General features: G+C 42.2%; 1 protein-coding gene across 3 annotated transcripts in view; it reads left to right on the plus strand.

The window, feature by feature from the left end:
* Exd2 (exonuclease 3'-5' domain containing 2) overlaps nt 1–20,065 on the plus strand; it is a 37,178-nt gene that overhangs the window by 14,750 nt on the left and 2,363 nt on the right. The window contains exons 1-7 of one of the 3 annotated variants that reach the window (XM_031356278.1): nt 1,583–1,689; nt 1,824–2,128; nt 8,195–8,321; nt 13,733–14,064; nt 15,112–15,218; nt 15,423–15,558; nt 16,872–17,228. In XM_031356278.1, coding sequence (XP_031212138.1) covers nt 1,866–2,128; nt 8,195–8,321; nt 13,733–14,064; nt 15,112–15,218; nt 15,423–15,558; nt 16,872–17,228 — 1,322 coding nt within the window. In that variant the 5' untranslated portion in view covers nt 1,583–1,689; nt 1,824–1,865. Of the gene's footprint in view, nt 1–1,582; nt 1,690–1,823; nt 2,129–8,194; nt 8,322–13,732; nt 14,065–15,111; nt 15,219–15,422; nt 15,559–16,871; nt 17,229–20,065 lie in introns of those variants that run through there. The other 2 variants (XM_031356277.1, XM_031356276.1) reach the window with 2 other exon arrangements.

The raw sequence follows: 20,065 nt of genomic DNA on the forward strand, positions 1-20,065 counted from the left end.
CTCTCTCTCTCACACACACACACACACACACACACACACACACACACACACACACACAGTTTTTTATTACATAGCCCTAGTTGGCTTGGCACTTGCTATGTAGATCAGGTTGTCCTCACATGCACAGAAATCCACCTGCCTACACCTCCCAAGCGCTGGGAATCAAAGGTTTGTCACCACACATGGCACCAGCTTTCTCCTGAGGATAGATACAAATGGCTCACTTGGTAAAACAGTGCCTAAAAAGAAATTCTAAGGCTTTGGTGAGTTAAATCACCAAATTTAACTGTGCTGTGCTGAATAGAAAGGTAGACTTTAAGGGCAATGACTCTTACATTTTATCTTTAGTAGCAGTTCTTTGTGGTGTTGACTGTTTTCTCTCGGCAATCTTGATTGTTTTAAGTATAATATATTTCTTCTTCAGGAACTTATGACATTTAAGGTATTTATCCTGTCATTTTCTGTGTGAGAGCTTGTTCTGTATGTCTCCTCTCCCTGAAAAGTTCTAAAGTCCCTTAGGCTAAAGGCTATGCCATCCATAATTCTGTAGGCTTTGTGTGAGCCTCAGACACAGGTCAGAGCAGGCAGACTTCCTCAGCCTCCCCAGTACTGGCATGGTAGGTAGGTGATTCTGTGTTGGAGTAGCTTGCAGGATGTGTGCTGTTGGATGCCCACCAGCATCTGCATTCTACCTGCTAGATTCCTACATAGGCTCCTCTTCCATTGTGATGACTGCGATTTCTCCAGACTGAAATTTCCCTTCAGGGCTGAAATCACTCTCCCTTTAGAACTACTGTTATAGACACTGGGTATTTTGAGTTATAATGCTGTCATCCCATCATATTTGGTAAGCTGTCTCACCTATAGGCTAAAAATTTCCGTTTCAGAAAAATGAGAAGGAATTTATTGGGTTTCATCTGTTCTGTGGATTGTTTTCAGAATCCTTAAACCTTAAAAGGAATCCTTTAAAATAGGAACAAATTCTGTATGTATGTTTTTCTGGAATACCATTCTTTCAGCATTTTCTCAAACTTATTTATGACCTCCAGAAGATTAAAGATTGATGTAAATATATAGATAATATGCATAGTGATGTTCTTCTCTTAAATTATAAAGGTCCTACCTGTGGTCAGCATTTGTGCTTTGTTTCATGTTTTGATGAACTCTACTTGTGACTGTGTCCCACCAGGACCTGTTCTACTGGCAGAGCTCTACTCTTCACTGATATTTGTTTTGTGTCTTTGAAACAGGGCCCCATTCTATGGCTTTGGCTGACTTGGAGCTTAATATGTAGATCAGGCTGGCCTTAAATTCATAGAGTACCCCATATTCTTTGCTGGAATTAAAAGCAAAGGTCATGCCCAGCCTCTACTTCCTTTTGAAACTTGCCTCTTGAGGCAGTGCAGATAAGGCAAATGATGGCAGTCACTAGCATATGCCATAGAGCATCTGGACATGGTGCCAATTGGCACTCTGCTCTTAGCCTATTAAACCCAGCATGTTTCTTCTGACTGAAAGTGTGTGTCCCAGAGCTCCTGAGTCAGCCAGTCACTATTTATAGACTGATCAGATTTCAGGGCCTGGAGTTGGCCTGTGAAGCTTATTCAGACTGCTGCTTTATAAGGCCCATGTCTCTTAGAACAGGCTCTTATTGTATTTATCTTCAAATCCATTCTGCTGCTCCCTTTGGTAAGCTAAGGATGTATCTCTTATATTGTTTTGTTGTTATTGTTGCTGGATTTTTGTTTTGTTTTGGCCAGAGTATCATTTTGTCATACTGCTGTGCAAGGATATGAACTATACTCTGTCTTGTTCTTTTATAGGTGAATTTGGAAGGCAAAGCCAGTCCTTTGTCACTCCTACAGATGGCTTCCCCAAGTGGCTTCTGTGCATTGCTTCGCTTACCCAGGCTGATATATGGAGGCAAAATACTACCCAGAACACTTTTGGACATATTGGCAGATGGCACTATCTTAAAAGTAGGAGTGGGATGCTCAGAAGATGCCAACAAGCTTCTACAGGATTATGGCCTCGTTGTCAGGGGATATCTGGACCTCCGCTACCTAGCCATGAAGCAGGGGTATGGTTTGCATGCATACCAGGATTCCTGTGCGGGCAAGCATTGCTTGTGAGTTGTATAGTTAACTAGCGATCAATAATGAAGCACTTAAAGTGGTTAGAAACCTAAAGGCTTTGGAAATACATATTGGATTTGTGAGGAGACATACCAATGTCTGAGAAAGTTTAGTTGGCTAAAATTTCTTTTTTGATGAAACTCTAATTACCTGTAAAGTGAGATTTTTAAACCAGTGTCCTACTAGCTAAGTTAAAGCCGTATGCTTTATTTATTTATTTATTTTATTTTTTTTTATTTTTTATTTTTTTTTTGGTTTTTTGAGACAGGGTTTCTCTGTGTAGCCCTGGCTGTCCTGGAACTCACTCTGTAGACCAGGCTAGCCTCGAACTCAGAAATCCGCTTGCCTCTGCCTCCCAAGTGCTGGGATTAAAGGCATGCGCCACCACCGCCCGGCAGCTTTATTTTTTTTCCCCATGTGAAATCTATTTTAAATCCAGAAGACTAGATATAAGAATCTATATTTGTGTAACTTTTCGGAAAGTACATGACCTGACCTAAGAGTCAAGAGTTGGAGGTGGCAACAGTGGGCCAGGTTTGGTCTTTCCCTTTTTGATATGCATACTCAATTTTTAAGAAATAATTTCCTCAAGAAAAGAAAAGAAAAAGAAATAGTTTAATTATTTTATGTGTATTTGTGCTTTGTTTGTATGTATGTCTATGTGACGGTGTTAGATCTTTGGAGTCACAGACAGTTGTGAGCTGCCAATAGGGTCTAGGAATTGAACCTAGGTCCTCTGGAAGAGCAGTCAGTGCTCTTAACTACTGAGCCATCTCTCTAGACCTATGTATACTCAATTTAACTTCCCAAGTCCTCACCACTCCTGGTAAACCTAACTTCTAGTCAGCATTTGAGTATAAGAAACCCTGCTTTAGGCCCAAATAATGGTCAGCCTTGACCTTGACTGGGAGAGAAGCTTCCCATCTTAGCATGCCCTTCCGGGGGACCAATTTCCCCTCATCTTTTTGGGGATCACAGGAATTACTCAGGTACACACACAGTTCTCATCTATTATTTATTTCCTTAAAATTTCTTTATTTCCTTTTATGTATTTGTGTGTTTTGCCTGCATGTATGTTTATGGAGGCCAGAGGACATTGGAACCCCTGGAACTGGCATTTCAGAGTTGTGTGAGTGACTGTGTGGGAGTTAGGAAGTAGATGTGGGTTCTTTGCAAAAGTGTCAAATGCTCTTAACTGTTAGATCATCTCTCCAGAAACCACAGTCCTCATATACTGACAGGAACTGAAACAGCCTTGTCCTGTCTTAATGAACCTGTTACTATGAGGTGAAAGAGTGTCATAGTCTCAGAGATGGCTTAATTAAAACCTGTGCCTGCCGGGGCGGTGGTGGTGCACGCCTTTAATCCCAGCACTTGGGAGGCAGAGGCAGGCGGATTTCTGAGTTCGAGGCCAGCCTGGTCTACAGAGTGAGTTCCTGGACAGCCAAGGCTACACAGAGAAACCCTGTCTCGAAAAGCCAAAAACTGTGCCTGTCTGAATTTTTGAGCATAAGTGAATTTTTATTTTGGTTTGCTACCTTTTTTACCTTCTTAGTAAAGTATATTTTTTCCTAGTATCATATGAAAATATTATTATAAAAATTAAAACTCTTCAGAGTATGAACTAAAGAAGAAAGCAGCATTATTTCTTTTTTGTTTGTTGGTTGGTTTTTGAGACAGAGTTTCTCTATGTAACAGAACAGCCCTGGCTGTCCTGGAGCTCACCAGGTTGTAGACCAGGCTGCCTTCTAATTCACAGAGATCTATCTGCCTCAACCTCTGAAGTGCTGGGATTAAAGGCATGTGCCACCACCACCACCTGGGCCAAAAGCTGCATTTCACTAGGCCTCTCTGCATTCTTCTGTATGTAGTGGGTAAGAAGTTGAGTCAGGAGCATACAGCATGTCTGGATTGTTAGTGCTATCCATTACCAGCTGTTGACCTTATGAGGTACCAAACCCCACTGCTTCTTATTTATAGAAATAATAATCTTATAGAATTGGTGTGAGGATTAAATGATTAAGCAATATGAAGAATTGAGGAATACTATATGTTATATACAGCATTATAATTGTATCACTATAATCTTGGCATAATCATTTGATTGATTTTTCTGATATCTTTCTATGCATTTGGAAGCATATGAATGTATGTAAATTGAAGTGCATTGAGTTCTCTGAGTAAATGCAGAATAGCTGAGTGTCAATTTAGCTAAAGATGGGCTGGGTGTGATAGTTAACTCCTGCCACAGGCCAGCCGATCTGGGCCTCCCTCAACCCGCGGAAGAAATGGGGGTCCTAGTCAGGTCGACAAGGCTTAGGCGAAGAAATGATGGCAGAGACAACACATGAAGTACAGGATCTGAATGTATTTCTTAAAAATGGCATCAGACTTTTACAGTCATTGCAAAAGAGAAATGGTAAATCTGGCAGCTCAATAGTTGAGGTACATCTGAAGCTATCTAAAACATACTGGGTCTAAAGCAGCAGCTATCTTCTCTGAACTGGTGCTGCATCCCATGGGCCCAATCACTCTGGGCCCGGGGGACTGCAGACTGCATGAATCTGAGTCCTAATCCATCTAAGTTCTAGTGCTAGTCCTGCATGGGAGTCCAAGTCCTTCTCCTTCTCCTAGTCCTAGTCCTTATACAAAGTGACAAGCAAGCTTAAGTAGCATACAGCAAGCAGGGAAGATGACAAGAGTCACATAGGCAGGTGGGGATTACAGCAGGGGTGCAAGTAACCTCCACACCAAGGTCAGCAGGGTCTGGTAGCTAGGTTTGAAGCAGGAGGAAGAGAAGTGGAGCCTTCCCTGTTGAGGCATTTTGATATTTCTATGCTATTTCTATGGTCCTGCTGGAGGCAATGACTAGGAGGTTTTAATCTAACACTTCTAGTTAATGTCTTTGGGTGGAAGCCCTTCATTACTCTCTAGTTTGTAAAACATTTCTAACTATTATGAACTGTCTATTGCTCTAAGGAATGTGCTTGACCTCTGTTGCCAGCTGTGGCAGGGCAGATTCCTTGAGAGAAATTCCAAGCTATGGACAGCTTGGTGTTAAACTAGGATAGGTTGGTAACATTGTGTTGGCCAGGAAACAATGTCTAATCTTAGTCATTTATGAATCATTTCTTGGGGTACCTTTATGCCTAACTATAAGGGCATATTGGCGATTGGAAAGACTGATCTGGAACACGTCTGAGTTAGGAGATACCAGCGACTGTCTATCCAGGAGGCACAGAACTCCTTTTGGATTCTTATTGCCTCTTATCCTTAATCAGGCTTTTACTCCCGATATTTTGGATGTGACTGGAGTAGACGAGTGTGCATGGCAAACTCCTATAATATCAACACTCAAGATGCTTAGGTAGGAGGACCACAAATTTGAGGCCAGCCTAGGATAGATCATGGACCCTTGTCTCAAAAACAGCCCCCAGAAGAATTAGGCCAAAGATGAATATTATCATGAAATGATAAGTATACAAGTTGTGGTTAGAGATAAAAATGAAATTGTTAATGTGTTCAGGTGCACACACGTATGTCCATGTGTGGAGGCCAGAGGTCACTGGAGTGTCTTCAATTGTTTTTCATTTCATTTTGTGGTTGATTGAGACATGATCTTAGCATATAGCCATAGCTGGCCTGGAACTCACTTTGTAGACCAGACTGGCCTTGAATTCGAGACCTATATGCCTGTCTTTGCCTCCTGGGTGCTGGGATTGAAGGCATGTACCACCATCTCCAGCCTTCCACTTTATTTTTGAGACAGAATCTCTCAGTGAATCTGGAGTTCACAGATTTGACCAGACTGGCTGGCCCTTATGCCTTTGTGTCTGCCTCTTAGTGCTGGGATTACAGGTGTGTTCTGGCACACCTGGCCTTTTTCATGAGTTCTGGGAGATCAAGCTTCTTATGCTTACAGAATAATATTTTACTGATTGGGTCATTCCTCCAGAACAAGAATGAAACTTGTATCAGACCATTAATTTTATTTGGATTTTTTTAGTGTTTTCAGTAATGAGAATTGAGCTTCTGTACTTGAATTAATTAATTAGGAAAGTGCTGTAGCATTGAACTGTGTTTCTGGCCCAATACCCTTCATTTTAAATAAACTTTTTTTATAATTAAGAAATTATTAACCATTATTGACATGTCCCAGCCCCTATTATATTTCATTTTATTGCTAGGCCTTCACCACTGAGCTACACTCTGGGCTCCACTTTTGTGGGTTTGTTTTTTTTTTCGAGACAGGGTTTCTCTGTATAGCCCTGGCTGTCCTGGAACTCACTCTGTAGACCAGGCTGGCCTCGAACTCAGAAATCTGCCTGCCTCTGCCTCCCAAGTGCTGGGATTAAAGGCGTGCACCACCACTGCCCTGCTTTTATGGATTTTAATAAAACTAAATAAAATTTAGTATTCCCTCCACCCCATATCCTTAACGTCCATGAATTTGACCAAGACCTATTTATTTCATTCAAGTGTGCCTGGGCTTTTTTGTGTTATTTTGGTCTTGGGCGCTGAGATGTGACTGTTCACTGCTTGTTTGGCAAGGGAAGGCTTCCTGCTCTTCCTCCTCACGGTGGTTTTGGCTCCTGCAGTCCCTGAGGAAACTGCTGTAACACTGGCAGGACCCTCTGCCCGCCAGCTCGCTGCTCGGTGCCTTCCAGACGCTCTCTCTGGACTGTTGTCGTGCTTTTATAGACTGATTTTTCTTGTTATTATTTGGGTACCAGGGGTTGAATCCAGAGCCTTGTGCATGCTAAGCAAGCACTCTCTCATTTAGGTTCTAAGCCATCTCTCCAGCTCAAGTCTTTACACTTTCATCTTGCATTCAAATGAATGTACACACACGTGCACATACACATGCATACATGTGCACAGATTTAAACATTTTAAATGAGTAAATGACTAAGGTCTCGCATAGCCCTGCTGGTCTCGAATTCCATGTAGCCAAGCATGATCTTGGTCTGGGAATTACAAGCATGTACCACCACACTCACTCTTAATGTTTTCTGCGTGTATGTGAATTTCATTCTGTTTACTTAAAATTTAGTTTCTTTGAGTGTGAGAGAGCGTGTGTCCCGAGGACATGTGGAGAGATGGCTCAGCGGTTAAGAGCACTTACTGCTTGCTCTTCCAGAGGTCGTGAGTTCAGTCAATTCCCAGCAACCACATGGTGGCTCACAACCATCTGTAATGGGATCTGATGCCCTCTTCTGATGTGTCTGAAGACAGCAGCAGTATTACCTACTTGTTACCTACTTGTCCATTAACATCCTTATGCAGTTATGGGGACTGGGGATTAAACTCAGGTTGCAGGGCTAGTGGGAGATGTCTTTGCCCTGTGCCATATACCTGGCCCACTGATGTTTTCTGAATTCCACATAAAGCTCTCGGTTAGTCTCTAATCTCAGAAGACCAAGGAGATCCTTTTTGTTACCCCACACCAAGTTGTAAAAGGATTTATTTATGTTTATTTTATGTGTGTGAGTGTTTTCCCTGTAAGTACTCCACATGTGTGCAATGCCTGAGGAGGCCAGGGAGGACATCTGACTGGAATTACCTTTTAATCAGGAAGTTTTGAAGAACAGAAACAATTACTTGTTTTTATACTCTTAACCTCCCCAATGAAAACAGCCTTGTCAGTTTTCCTCAGACATATAAGACATTTAGTCTGTTTACAGTTCTCCTTGCTACAGTAGTGCTGCAGTGAATAGCTACTTAAGTGGCTTTGTCCTTTGGATAAACTCCCAGGAAAGCAATTACTAGATCAGAGAATGTTTGTATTTGAGTTTTTGATAGTTATGTATTGTTAAACTTTTTTATAATGATCATAAAGATCCTTTACACATTTTGTATGAGCCTAATCTTTGATTTTTATACTCTATTGATACTAGTTGTACTTGTTTAAAAAAAACCAAAACACTGTAATCTGATAGCAAATCACCATTTTCTTTGATTTCTCATTTTATTTTCCCTCTGTTTATTGATCATTTAAAGTTTTTCCTATGCATGCCATTTGCCTGGTTTTGATACATGGTTTTATTTATTTCTTGTAGAAACAATATGCTCTGTAATGGACTTAGCCTGAAATCACTTGCTGAAACTGTTTTGAACTTCCCACTTGACAAGTCCCTTCTACTTCGTTGCAGCAACTGGGATGCTGAGAATCTTACTGAAGACCAGGTACTTGTGATCAGAGGAACTGGTTCTAGTCTTCAATGTGAGCGCCAGACAGAGAGGCCTTAAAGTAGACTTAATGTTGAGTCACACTCGAGACAGTAATGGGCATGCTGCTTACATGACATTAGAGCCCCTATGATGTATTACTTTTTAATGTGCTGGCATTTCAGAAAATGTGCTTTTCCTAGAAATGCATAAACATTTTTTAAAGTGCTATAAGTCTCACCATAAGAAACAGTAAGCAGTTCTCTGCCTTTGCCACCCCATTCGTCTTTTGCTCTTCTACCCAGAGGTGACCATTTTAATTTCTTTTTGGTAGTTACCATTATACTTTTAGATTATATGCATGCATCATTCTTTCTTATTTTTGCATAGTATGTTTTGACTTCCTATACATATGACTTAGGGTTCTTCCAGTTCCTGGGCCCCAAACAAGAATTTGTTCCCTACATCTCCCAGTGTAAATAGATACTCTACTTTCATCAGGAGCAGTGCTTTGTTTCCACAAGGGTGTGACTTGTACCTTTGTTTTCTTAGTTTTCTGCACACTGTTGACTTAAACCCAGAACTGTAGCTCTTGGCTATCTCGGATGCATTAAGAGACTACACACACATGCCCGGTTTCCTATGGTTCTGCCCTTATGTCCCTCTGCTGTCCTCCTGTGTCCTGCTGCCCTCTGTTATTCCCCTATGGCCCTGCACTCTGCTGTCTTCCTCCTTCCTTATTTTGTGCACAGTAGTAGGATTTAGTGGACCCTTTCTGTCTGTATGCTCTTGTCTTCCAGTTCAGCAAAGAATCCTTAGATTATTTTCTTGGACATTTTTTTAAAGAACGTATTCTTTTTGGATTATTGGATCCCCCAAATTGATTCTTTAATTTTCTTTTTCTTGAGACAGTCTCATATTGTCCTGTTTGTCTCCCGTCTTGGGGTAGGAGTTCTAGGAGTACAGATTCATGCTAGGTACCACTGGCTTTTTACACGGGTCTGGTTGGAACTCAGGTAGTAAAGCTGCAGAGCCAGCTTTTACCTGCAGCCCTGAGCACACTCTGTTGAGACTACCTTAGTCTTTGCTTAGGATGCAGTCTCTTCACAGAGTGGGAAGGGTTTCTGCTTTCCTTCCATTCCCTGCACACCTCTTTTTCCTCAGAGTTCCTTCTCATAAATGCTTGTCCTTGGTTTTCATGAGAGGGATTTTCCAGATGTTTAAACCTTGGTTGTCAGTTCATATTTAAGAAGGAGACACAGGGTTAAAGATGTCGTTTTCATGACATGTTCAGGGCTTGGACTTGATTTTCAGTATCACACTAAAAACAGACAAACAAATAAAAGAGACATAAAAACTGATAAGAAAAGCCAGGTGTGATGATGTATGTCTTTAATCCCAGCAGAGGCAATCAGATTCTTGAGTTTGAGGCCAGCCTGGTCTGGAGGTTGCGTTCTAAAACAGCCAGGGCTACAGAGAAAAACCCTACCTCAAAAATAAATAAATAAATAAATAAACAAACAAACAAACAAATAATCTGATAAGATGCACAGCTGGTGAGTAAATAAAATAAAGGCATACAATGGCATATTATTCAACAAGTAAAAAGGAACATGCTATAAGCATGTAGTCCTCTTGCCTTGGCCTTTCAAGTGCTGGCACTTCGCACATGTGCCAGCTTCTTAGCTTTAACATGGATGAAGTAGGGCATGGTAGTTCACAACTATAACTGTTGGAAATTTCCTTTCCTGTCTGGTTCTTGTCTCTTGACCAAGAAGATTGAGGTACACAATTAGGAGTAAGCAGAAGATAGAGGATATATTTAATGAAAATAAAAGCAGCTCTTTGTAGCCAAGATTTATTTATTTTATGTATATGAGTACAGCTGTCTTCAGACACACCAGAAGAGGGCATTGGATCCTATTACAGATGGTTGTGAGCTACCATGTGGTTTCTAGGAACTGAACTCAGGACCCCTAGAAGAGTAGTAGTCAGTGCTCTTAACTGCTGAGCCATCTCTTCAGCCCCAGGGTTGCCTTTTTAAATGAGGAACAAAGATGGTAAGCCCAGTCGGCTAGTAAATTGGGAGAAAAGGTGGGGACCAATTGGGGAAAGCTCTCTGAGCACAAAATCTGACTCTGTTGTGTCAGTTGTCAGTGTACAAGACCAGGCTGGCTTCCAGCTCAGTGATCTAGTCTGCCTACTTTGCCTCCAGAGTGCTGGGATTAAAGGCCACACCACCCTGCAGTAGTTAATGTTTAAAAAACATCAAGTGGATTGGGCTGAACAGTGGTGGCACACACCTTTAATCCCAGCACTTGGGAGGCAGAGGCAGGCCAATCTCTTGAGTTTGAGGCTAGCCTGGTCTATATAGATGGAGTTCCAGGACAGCCAGGGCTACACAGAGAAACCCTGTTTTGGAAAAACAAAAATGAACAACAAACAAACGTAGTGGGTTGAGTTCACAGCAGCTACAGCAGGACTTTGGGGGCTGGTGGGCTTCTTTTCAGTAGCCGTGGTTAGTGAGGTGTCAGTAATTGTGCATCTGATAGGTTATTTCTCCACCACCAATGAAGTGAGCCAATTCAAGCCAGATGGGAAGCTGCTCTCTAGCAAGTTCACTGGCCCCAAGGATTGAGGCTAAGGGAGTCAGCATGGGAAGAGAGAGAGGTGGGGGCTGTGGGGTCAAGAGAGAAAGGGCAAGAGTGCAGAGAGAGAGAGAGAGAGAGGGAGGGAGAAAGGGAGGAAGAGAGAGAGAGAGAGAGAGAGAGAGAGAGAGAGAGAGAGAGAGAAGGAGAAAAAGAGACCAAACGTTTAGATTACAAAGGGAGGAGCCTCTGGGGGAAGGGCAGTCTATTCCTGGAGCTATAAAGTTCAAGGTTGGGAGCAGGGTATGCCAGGTGGGAACTGAGGGATGCTGGGAGAACATGGAGGCCAGGTCTGCTTTGATATGTAAAATATGCACCTCAGTACCTAGTCAAGAATCCTAAACCAAACATCCCAGCCTTTTGTTAATGTCTGTGTCTACTTCCTGCTAACACTGGGGCACCTGTATGGGGAATGGGCAAAAAGCTGGGATGTTGACCAAGTCCAGGAAGAATTGGTTGTTTCACTGCTGTCCAGGTTGTGGACTGTCTGGGGGTAGAGTTGTGTAGGCCCAGTTGAAGCAATTTGTGAGGCTAGGTCAGAGCACCTGTGAGTAACTGGTTTAGAGCTTTCCTGGATGCAGGTTCTGAGGGAACACCTAGATATTAGGGGCAGAAGATAAGGAGTTTAGAAGAAAAACCTTTTCTTGGGTGTACATTTTGAAACTCTTTGGCCCATGGTCTTGGTAATTGGAGGAGGGGTGGGGGGTCCCCAGGAGCAGGGAAAGGGAAATAACTCCTACCCTCAGGAATAGGCAGGTGGGGAGGGAAACGGGCTGTTAATTGATAGTATTATTTTGAATCCATTAGACCTAGTGGATTCAAGGGTCTTCCCTGAAGCTTACAAGAATCTTTTTAAGTTTTCAAAGAGATAAATCCTTCATAGCTTGCATTTATCAACACCAAGCCCTTTCTTAGACCCTCCAGCATGGTCGTCGAAGCTCTCAGCACCTAGCCCTTCTGCTGCTGCTCTCTCCAGAAATAACCCTTTAATCTTTTACCCTCAGGGTAAAGCCTTTAGGACTTTGTAGAGCTCTATGTAGGCCTTCAGTTAAGCCAGTATGTGATTTAAATTTTCTGAAAAGAACATTTATTTTTATTTTATGTGCACTGGTGTTTTGCTTGCATGTATGTCTGTGTGAGAGAGTCAGCTCTCTAGAACTGGAGTTACAGACAGCTGTGAGCTGCCAACGGAGTGCTGGGAATTGAACGTGGATCCTTTGGAAGAGCAGCTAGTGCTCTTAAGTCGCTGAATCATCTCTCCAGCCCCTGTGATTTACATTGTTACTATTTTGAGGCTGGAAGAGGTAGTTTCTTGGCCTTCTTGTGCAGACAAATTGATAAGTGTTTAAAAGTTGGTTTGGTTTTGTTTTGTTTTCCCGTAATTTCCACCTCATCATTGACCTTTCACAGATGTCCTGTCTAACTCTAGTCTCAACTTTCAGTTGTCTTCAAGTCAGTTACTAGTTCATCCTTTCAAAACGTTAGGGAAAGTTTAGCAAAATTTGTGTTTTAGGTTAATATAAATCTGTGACAGAATTCTAGGCATTGAATTATCTATGCCTAGCACTTTCTGGTTTTTTGTTTGTTTGTTTGTTTTTTGTTTTTTTTGTTTTTTTTTGTTTTGTTTTGTTTTTTGTAACCCTGAATAAGTTACTTCTTTGTGCTTTGAAACAGACAGGATCTTGGTATGTAGTCTTAGCTGACCTGGAAATGTACGTAGACCAGGCTAGCCTCAAACTCATAGAGATCTGCCTGCCTCTGTTGGGATTAAATGTATGTGCCACAGAACTTAGTTTTTTGTTTGTTTTGTTTTGTTTTTTTAAGTGGTGGTGGTGCTGAATGAAAGATGGCTTTATTAAGATTAATTTCTAGGTGCTGGAGAGATGGCTCAGCAGTTAACAGCACTGACTTCTCTTCAGGAGGTCCTAAGTTCAATTCCCAGCAACCACATGTACAACCATGGTTCACAACCATCTGTAAATAGTATCTGATACCCTCTTCTGATATGTCTGAAAAAAGCTACAGTGTACTCATATACATAAAATAAATACATCTTTAAAATTAATTTTTATATAATAAAATTCACCTATTTAAAATGTCAAGCATGGTAACACATACCTCTAATATTATCATTAGGAACTGGAGTCAGGAATGTCTCTAGCCCAAGGCCATCCCAACCTATATAGCTAGATCCTGTCTCAAAGAAGACAAAGCTGGGTATTCTGTTAATCCTAGATAGGATTAGAGCTCCAGGGATTTGTCTGTCTTTCCAGTTCTGGGATTGCTGGCGAATGTCACCATGCCCAGCTTTTTTACATGGTTTCTGGGGATCAAACTCATGTGTTCACTGACTGGACTATCCATCCAACTGCCAAAATAGAGTTTTATTTTTGTTTGGTTTTATATTAGAGATAGAGCCTCACATTATAAGCTCATGGTGGCCTTAAACTCAGTGCAGTCTGGCAACCCTCCTGACTCAGTTTCCCCAGTGTTTTCTTTGTTTTGTTTTGTTTTCTGGAGTAAGGGTTTCTCTGTGTAGCCCTGGCTGTCCTGGAACTCAGTCTGTAGACCAGGCTGGCCTCGAACTCAGAGATCTGCCTGCCTCTATCTCTCCTGTGCTGGGATTAAAGCCTACCCACCACTGTTTGGCTGAATCCAGGGTTTTATGCTACTAAGCCAATGCTACCCTGAGTGGTACTGCAAAGCATTTGTAATTGACTTTGAAGGTACTCTGCCTGGCTTGTCTTCCATATCCTACTGACCTCTGGCCTTTCTCCTCAGGTAACTTATGCTGCCAGGGATGCACAGATTTCAGTGGCTCTCTTTCTCCATCTTCTTGGATGCCCTTTATCTAGAGACTCCTGTGAAGAGGGAAACAATGACCAAATCAACTGGCAAAAAGTCTTGGAGAAATGCAGGAATATGGTAGACATCCCATTCCGAAGCAAAGGATTTGGCCAGCTGGGTGAAGAGGTTAATGGGGAAGCACTGGAATTGCAGCAGAAGCCGAGAAATAGGAAAGCTAAGACTGATGGAATGGTGCCAGGCAACAACCAAGGGAGAGACCCCAGGAAGCATAAAAGGAAGCCCCTGGGGGTGGGCTATTCTGCCAGGTAACCTGTATGTTCCCTGATACTGAAGAGTTAGGGTCCAGCTTTACCCTGAGTCAGGCAGCAGAGACTCCAGGGTTAATGTGCCTGCCCTGGCTTTAGTGACATTTGCACTGTGCTTCTCTTCGTGTTCTTCTTCTCTCCTTCGCTCACTTTTCTATTTGTCAATTGGAATAGAGATGAAGAGAATTTACCCATGCTTTGTCACCAACCCTAGTGCAACCTTAGGCCTGTAACTTTAATGGCTCACCAGATAAAGGCATTTGCTGCCAAACCTAATGATCTGAGTTAAGTCTTCAGGACCCACATGGTTGAAGGACAGAACTGACTCTCAAATTGTTCTCTGATCTCCATATGCACAAGTATGCCTCTCCTCCAGAATAAACAAGTTATAATAAAATATTTTAAGGGAATACAAATTTTATTTGTTTGAGACAGCTATGAACATGAATAACATGAAGTCCTCATACTTACCAGGAGAAATGCACCTTAAGATTTCTTGTAACTTTAGAGTGATTTCAGCCTCACACCAACTTTATTGCGTAGCTAATGAGACTCTCCCATGTGACTGACATCTGAGGAGGATGCTTTGAGTGGAAGTGTGATCCCAGGAACATGGCACCTTTAGGAATTAGATGATTACATTGAAGGAAACATTGACTGTGAGCCAGAAATCAACCCATGTGGACCCCATTTCTTTATATTGAACTCTTACCATTTTAATTTAGTGTTTAATTCAGTGATTTGGCAGTTTATTAGTGCTCTGTTCTGTTTACATTCACAGCAGAGCTCTGTGAACACCACCTAATTCACTTCCCAGTGTCTCAGTCCATAAGTATAGGAATTAGAAGCATCATTTGTAGCTCTGCTTCCTAGCCAATGCAGAGTGAGAGTCGAGTGTGGTTTTCTGCCTGTTCATTTTTTTTTTCCCTACTTATAGTATATTTGATTCTGGTGGTGAGAATAACTTGAGTCATTCAGAAAAGAGTGTGGAAAGGTCTTGGGAAGTTTCACCAACAACTTTCAGCATGAAATTTCTTTTCCCTGCAGAAAATCACCTCTCTATGATAACTGCTTTCTCCAAGCTCCTGATGGACAGCCCTTGTGCACCTGTGACCGGAGGAAAGCTCAGTGGTACCTGGACAAAGGCATTGGAGGTTTGAGACTCATCTGCTATTTGTTTATAAATAGGGTCTTGTTGTGAGTAGGGTATGGAAGAGAGTGACTGGAGGAAGACAAAGAAACCTGGAGATGTTTGGGGCTGGGTAGTCATAACCTGGAGTTCAAAGAACAATAGTTAGAGTGCTTCTTGGGACTAGAGATGGGAGCACCCAGCACTGACCTGTTCTCTTTTTCCTAAGAGCTGGTGAGTAGAGAACCCTTTGTGGTCAGGCTACAGTTTGAACCTGCAGGAAGACCTGAATCCCCAGGAGATTATTACTTGATGGTTAAAGAGAACCTGTGTGTTGTCTGTGGCAAGACAGATACCTACATCCGGTGAGTATATATTAGACGGAGGAATCGGCTTCCTGTGGCAGTTGCCTGTATAGTCACGTATTGAGCCCTCCGGTGCCTTGGTTGAGTTTTCCCACAATGGCAGAGAGACTTACTCTATTAACACCACAGTTTTCCTAATAGCTTCAGCATTCTACCTGCCATCTCTCGTGGCCTCTATTCCTCTTAAAGCAGACCTTGAGCTGTATCTCTGGATCCCTCCCTGAAGCTCTGACCTTTCTGAGCCTTAGTGTTGGTTATTGAGTCTCTGGAGGCTGTCCTTTCACAGTGGGTTCCCACAGTGGATATGAGACCGACCACTGGGTTTGCAGACTTTCTCCCCAGCCCCTGTTCAGTCACTCTCTCTCCTCCTTCCTCTCAACTTCCCTCCCTTCCTGCTTCCCCATTCCCTCTCTTTCTTCCACCATTTTGGTGTGTTTTGTTATTCTCTTTTTTTTCTTTTTTTTCTATTTTTGTTATTTTCTGATGTTACTGTTATTTTCTTTTTTTAATCTTAATTTTTTTCAGAGATCACTTTTTCTCATTTTGTGGCAGAATATGTCTTCTTTTATTTTATTTACTTATGTATTTTTTAGAGACAGTGTTTCTCTGTGTAGCCCTGGCTGTCTTGTAACTTACTCTATAGATCAGGCTGACCAAAAACTCAGAGATCTGCCGGCCCCTGCCTCTCCAGCACTAGGATTAAAGGTGTGCGCTACCACAGCCTGGCTGAGACAGGGTTGTGTAGGCTTGGGTGTGGCTGTCCTACTGATTTAGCCTTCCAAGCTGGAGTCCCAGGCATATGCCACCCTGCTACTCTTTACTGGTTCAGGTCCAATAAACCTCCTCTCTCTGCTATGTGAGACAACTGTTGCCACTCTGTATACTTCTGCTTAGAAAATGATGACACACCTTGTGAGCCAAGAAGTAATGTCAGAGTAATAGAGTCTTCAGATAAAGGAAATTGGTTTGCTTAGCCCACCGGACGTCTTTGAGATTTATTGTGCAGGTATTAAAGGTCAGTATAATATCATTTCACTTCTCTGAGAGTCTCCTTTCTAGGAACATGGTAGTTGTTACCAGCTTCTGCCATTGAAGCCTGACAGAACGTAGTCGACTTACTTTAAGGAAGAAGGCCCTAAAGCTCAGGTAGATAAGGCAAGCAGGTGGGCCTCAGAGTCATATAGGTAGTATTGCCTTCATGTAAGCTCTGTTGAGTTGTGCTGCCCAAGCCTTCCAGTATCTCACTTGCTGGCTCCTTATATGCACTGTATCATAAGGTAATGAGCATTGCTTTTCCCGTGGGCTCATTCCAGGAAGAATATAATTCCACATGAGTACCGCAAGCATTTCCCTATTGAGATGAAGGACCACAACTCCCATGATGTGCTGTTGCTCTGCACCTCCTGCCATGCCATCTCTAACTACTATGACAACCATCTGAAGCAACAGCTGGCCAAGGAGTTCCAGGCTCCCATTGGCTCAGAGGAGGGCCTACGCCTGTTGGAAGATCTAGAGCGTAGGCAGGTGCGTTCTGGAGCCAGAGCCCTGCTCAATGCAGAGAGCCTACCTGCCCATCGGAAAGAAGAGCTGCTGCAGGCACTCAAGGAGTTTTATAACACAGATATTGTTACAGAGGAGATGCTTCAAGAGGCCGCCAGCCTGGAGACCAGGTACAACATATTGTTCAGAGAAAAAATGGGGTATGATCCAGTAACAGCAATCTTCGCTGCTTCATGAGAATGCTTGTCACAGTCACAGTGCTTAGCCACATGCTTATTAATCCACTGTCTGTCTAAGATGGGGTAGAATCAAACAATCTGAGAATTTCCCTTTCATAAGAGATAGTGAGATGGTTCTGCAGGTTAAGGCACTTGCTGCCAAGTTTGACAACTTTACTTGGATCCCTAGGACCTGCATTGTAGATCGAGTGAATTAACTTCTAAAGGCTGTCCTTGAACCTGCATACATTGTACGCACTTGTATACCACACACACCAATACACACATAATATCTCAGTGGTGGTGCACGCCTTTAATGCCAGCACTTGGGAGGCAGAGGCAGGCAGATTTCTGAGTTTAAGGCAAGCCTGGTCTACAGAGTGAGTTCCAGGACAGCCAGGGCTATACAGAGAAACCCTGTCTGGAAAAACCAAAAAAAAAAAAAAAAAGTTGCATTTCTTGGGGGCTGGTGAGATGGCTCAGCAGTTAAGAGCACTGACCGCTCTTCTGAAGATCATGAGTTCAAATCCTAGCAACCACATGGTGGCTCACAGCCATCCGTAAAGAGATCTGACGCCCGCGTCTGGTGTGTCTGAAGACAGCTGCTTACACATACTTACATATAATAAGAAATAAATCTTTAAAAGAAAATGTGAGATTTTTTTTTTTAAAGATTTATATTTTAGTATGTATACAGAGTTCTGCCTACATGTATGCCTGCAGGCCAGAAGAGGGCACCAGATCTCATTAAAGATGGTTGTGAGCCATCATGTGGTTGCTCATTTTTAACTCTGGACCTCTGGAAGAGCAAACAGTGCTCTTAACCTCTGAGCCATCTCTCCAGCCCCCAGATTTTTTTTAAAAGATATTTGCTAATTGTGAGGTATCTGTTGTTGACTCTATAAGATCATATGTCAGATTATGTGGAGTTGGGGCTAATGACTTTTTTTGTAGAGGTAAATCCTAAAGTCAGCACATAAGGTGAAAATAATAGCCAACTAACACCTGGCAATCTCTGGACTGCCATGAAGCACAGCATCTATGGTTTTGTGTCTCGCACCTCGTACCTCGGTTTGTGAGACTTTTGGCCAGTGTGTTCATTCACATTTCCTGTCTCACTGCACTAATTGTCCAGACCCACTGAATAGAATTTTGAGCAAACAGCTTTCCTATTTAATTTTTTTCTTCTTTCTTTTCTCTTTCCCCTCCTTCCCTGTGAGTACGTAGTTGAATTCATATGACATAACTCAGTGTTCCTAAACAAGAAGTTTACAATCCTGGGGCATGAACAGGTACATGGCTCAACAATAAGAATTGTGGGTGACTGTGCAGGTCTCAGTTTAGACAGTTATCTAATTGATAGGATTAGAGGTTCATAAAACTCTGGTAATGAGGCTGAATGCCTACACGGTTTTGTTAACAATAATAAAAATGTAAATTTTATTTATAGCAACAAATAATTATTTCTTTATTCAAGAAGTGTCTGTCTTGGCGGATTTCTGAGTTCGAGGCCAGCCTGGTCTACAGAGTGAGTTCCAGGACAGCCAGGGCTACACAGAGAAACCCTGTCTTAAAAAACCAAAAAAAAAAAAAAAAAAAAAAAAAAAAAAAAAAAAGAAGTGCCTGTTTCACTCATGCTACTGCCACTGAGCTGCTAGAGCTCAGACAGCAAATGTCACTCAGCACCACCCTAACAGGCTCCATAAACTGCCTTTTTATTTCTAATAGCAACTTAATGACTTTTCATTTATATCTTGTATTTTTAATTGTTCAAAGTTTTATAAAGTGTATTTTTAAATTTTATTTCTACTTTATGTAGTCATAGCATAAAAGTTATTTTCTAAGTTTTAATTAAATACTGTGAGGTTAAAGTTAAGTAACTTGTCAAGGTCACATTACATTAAGGAGACTGCCTTTGACTAATTCCCAAATGAACTTCTTAATTTTTTTTTATTTATTAGTATGTGTATACCCATGAGTGCTTATGTTTGGGTACATAAGGGTACCATAGCGTTTGTGGAGGTCAAAGAACAACTTTTAGAAATTGGTTCTTTCCTTTCACCACAGACCTCCCAGGGAGCCAAGTCAGGCTTGTGCAGGTGGTGCTCATATCTGTAAGCCATCTCAGTGACCCCCAGATGAACTTCTTAGAACAGCTAACCCTCTCCCCTTCAACCACAGGCCTGCCTTTTGAACATATTATTATTTTAATTATTTATTTGGCTTTTCTTTTTTTTTTTTTTAAGATTTATTTATTTATTATATATCAGTACACTGTAGCTGTCTTCAGACACACCAGAAGAGGGCATCAGATCCCATTACAGATGGTTGTGAGCCACCATGTGGTTGCTGGGAATTGAACTCAGGACCTCTGGAAGAGCAGTCAGTGCTCTTAATGGCTGAGCTGTCTCTCCAGCCCTTAAAGATTTTTCAAGACAGGATTTCCCTGTGTAGCCCTAGCTGTCAATGAACTCACTCTGTAAGTCAGGCTGGCCTCGAACTCAGAAATCCGGCTGCCTCTGCCTCCTGAGTGTTGGGATTTCAGTAGTACGCCACCATGCCCAGCTAACGATAGACCTTTCTAATAAGTCGGCTGCTGAGAACAGACTGTTTGGGGACAGATTGAAACTAGTGGGGTTGGTGGTATTTGGGAGGCAGAGGAAGGTATATCTGTGTGAGTTCAAGGCCAGCCTGGCTTACATATTATTATTAAGGACTACCTAGGCCGGGCGGTGGTGGCGCATGCCTTTAATCCCAGCACTTGGGAGGCAGAGGCAGGCGGATTTCTG

Source organism: Mastomys coucha, unplaced genomic scaffold (genome assembly GCF_008632895.1).
Source record: "Mastomys coucha isolate ucsf_1 unplaced genomic scaffold, UCSF_Mcou_1 pScaffold6, whole genome shotgun sequence".
NCBI lineage: Eukaryota > Metazoa > Chordata > Mammalia > Rodentia > Muridae > Mastomys > Mastomys coucha.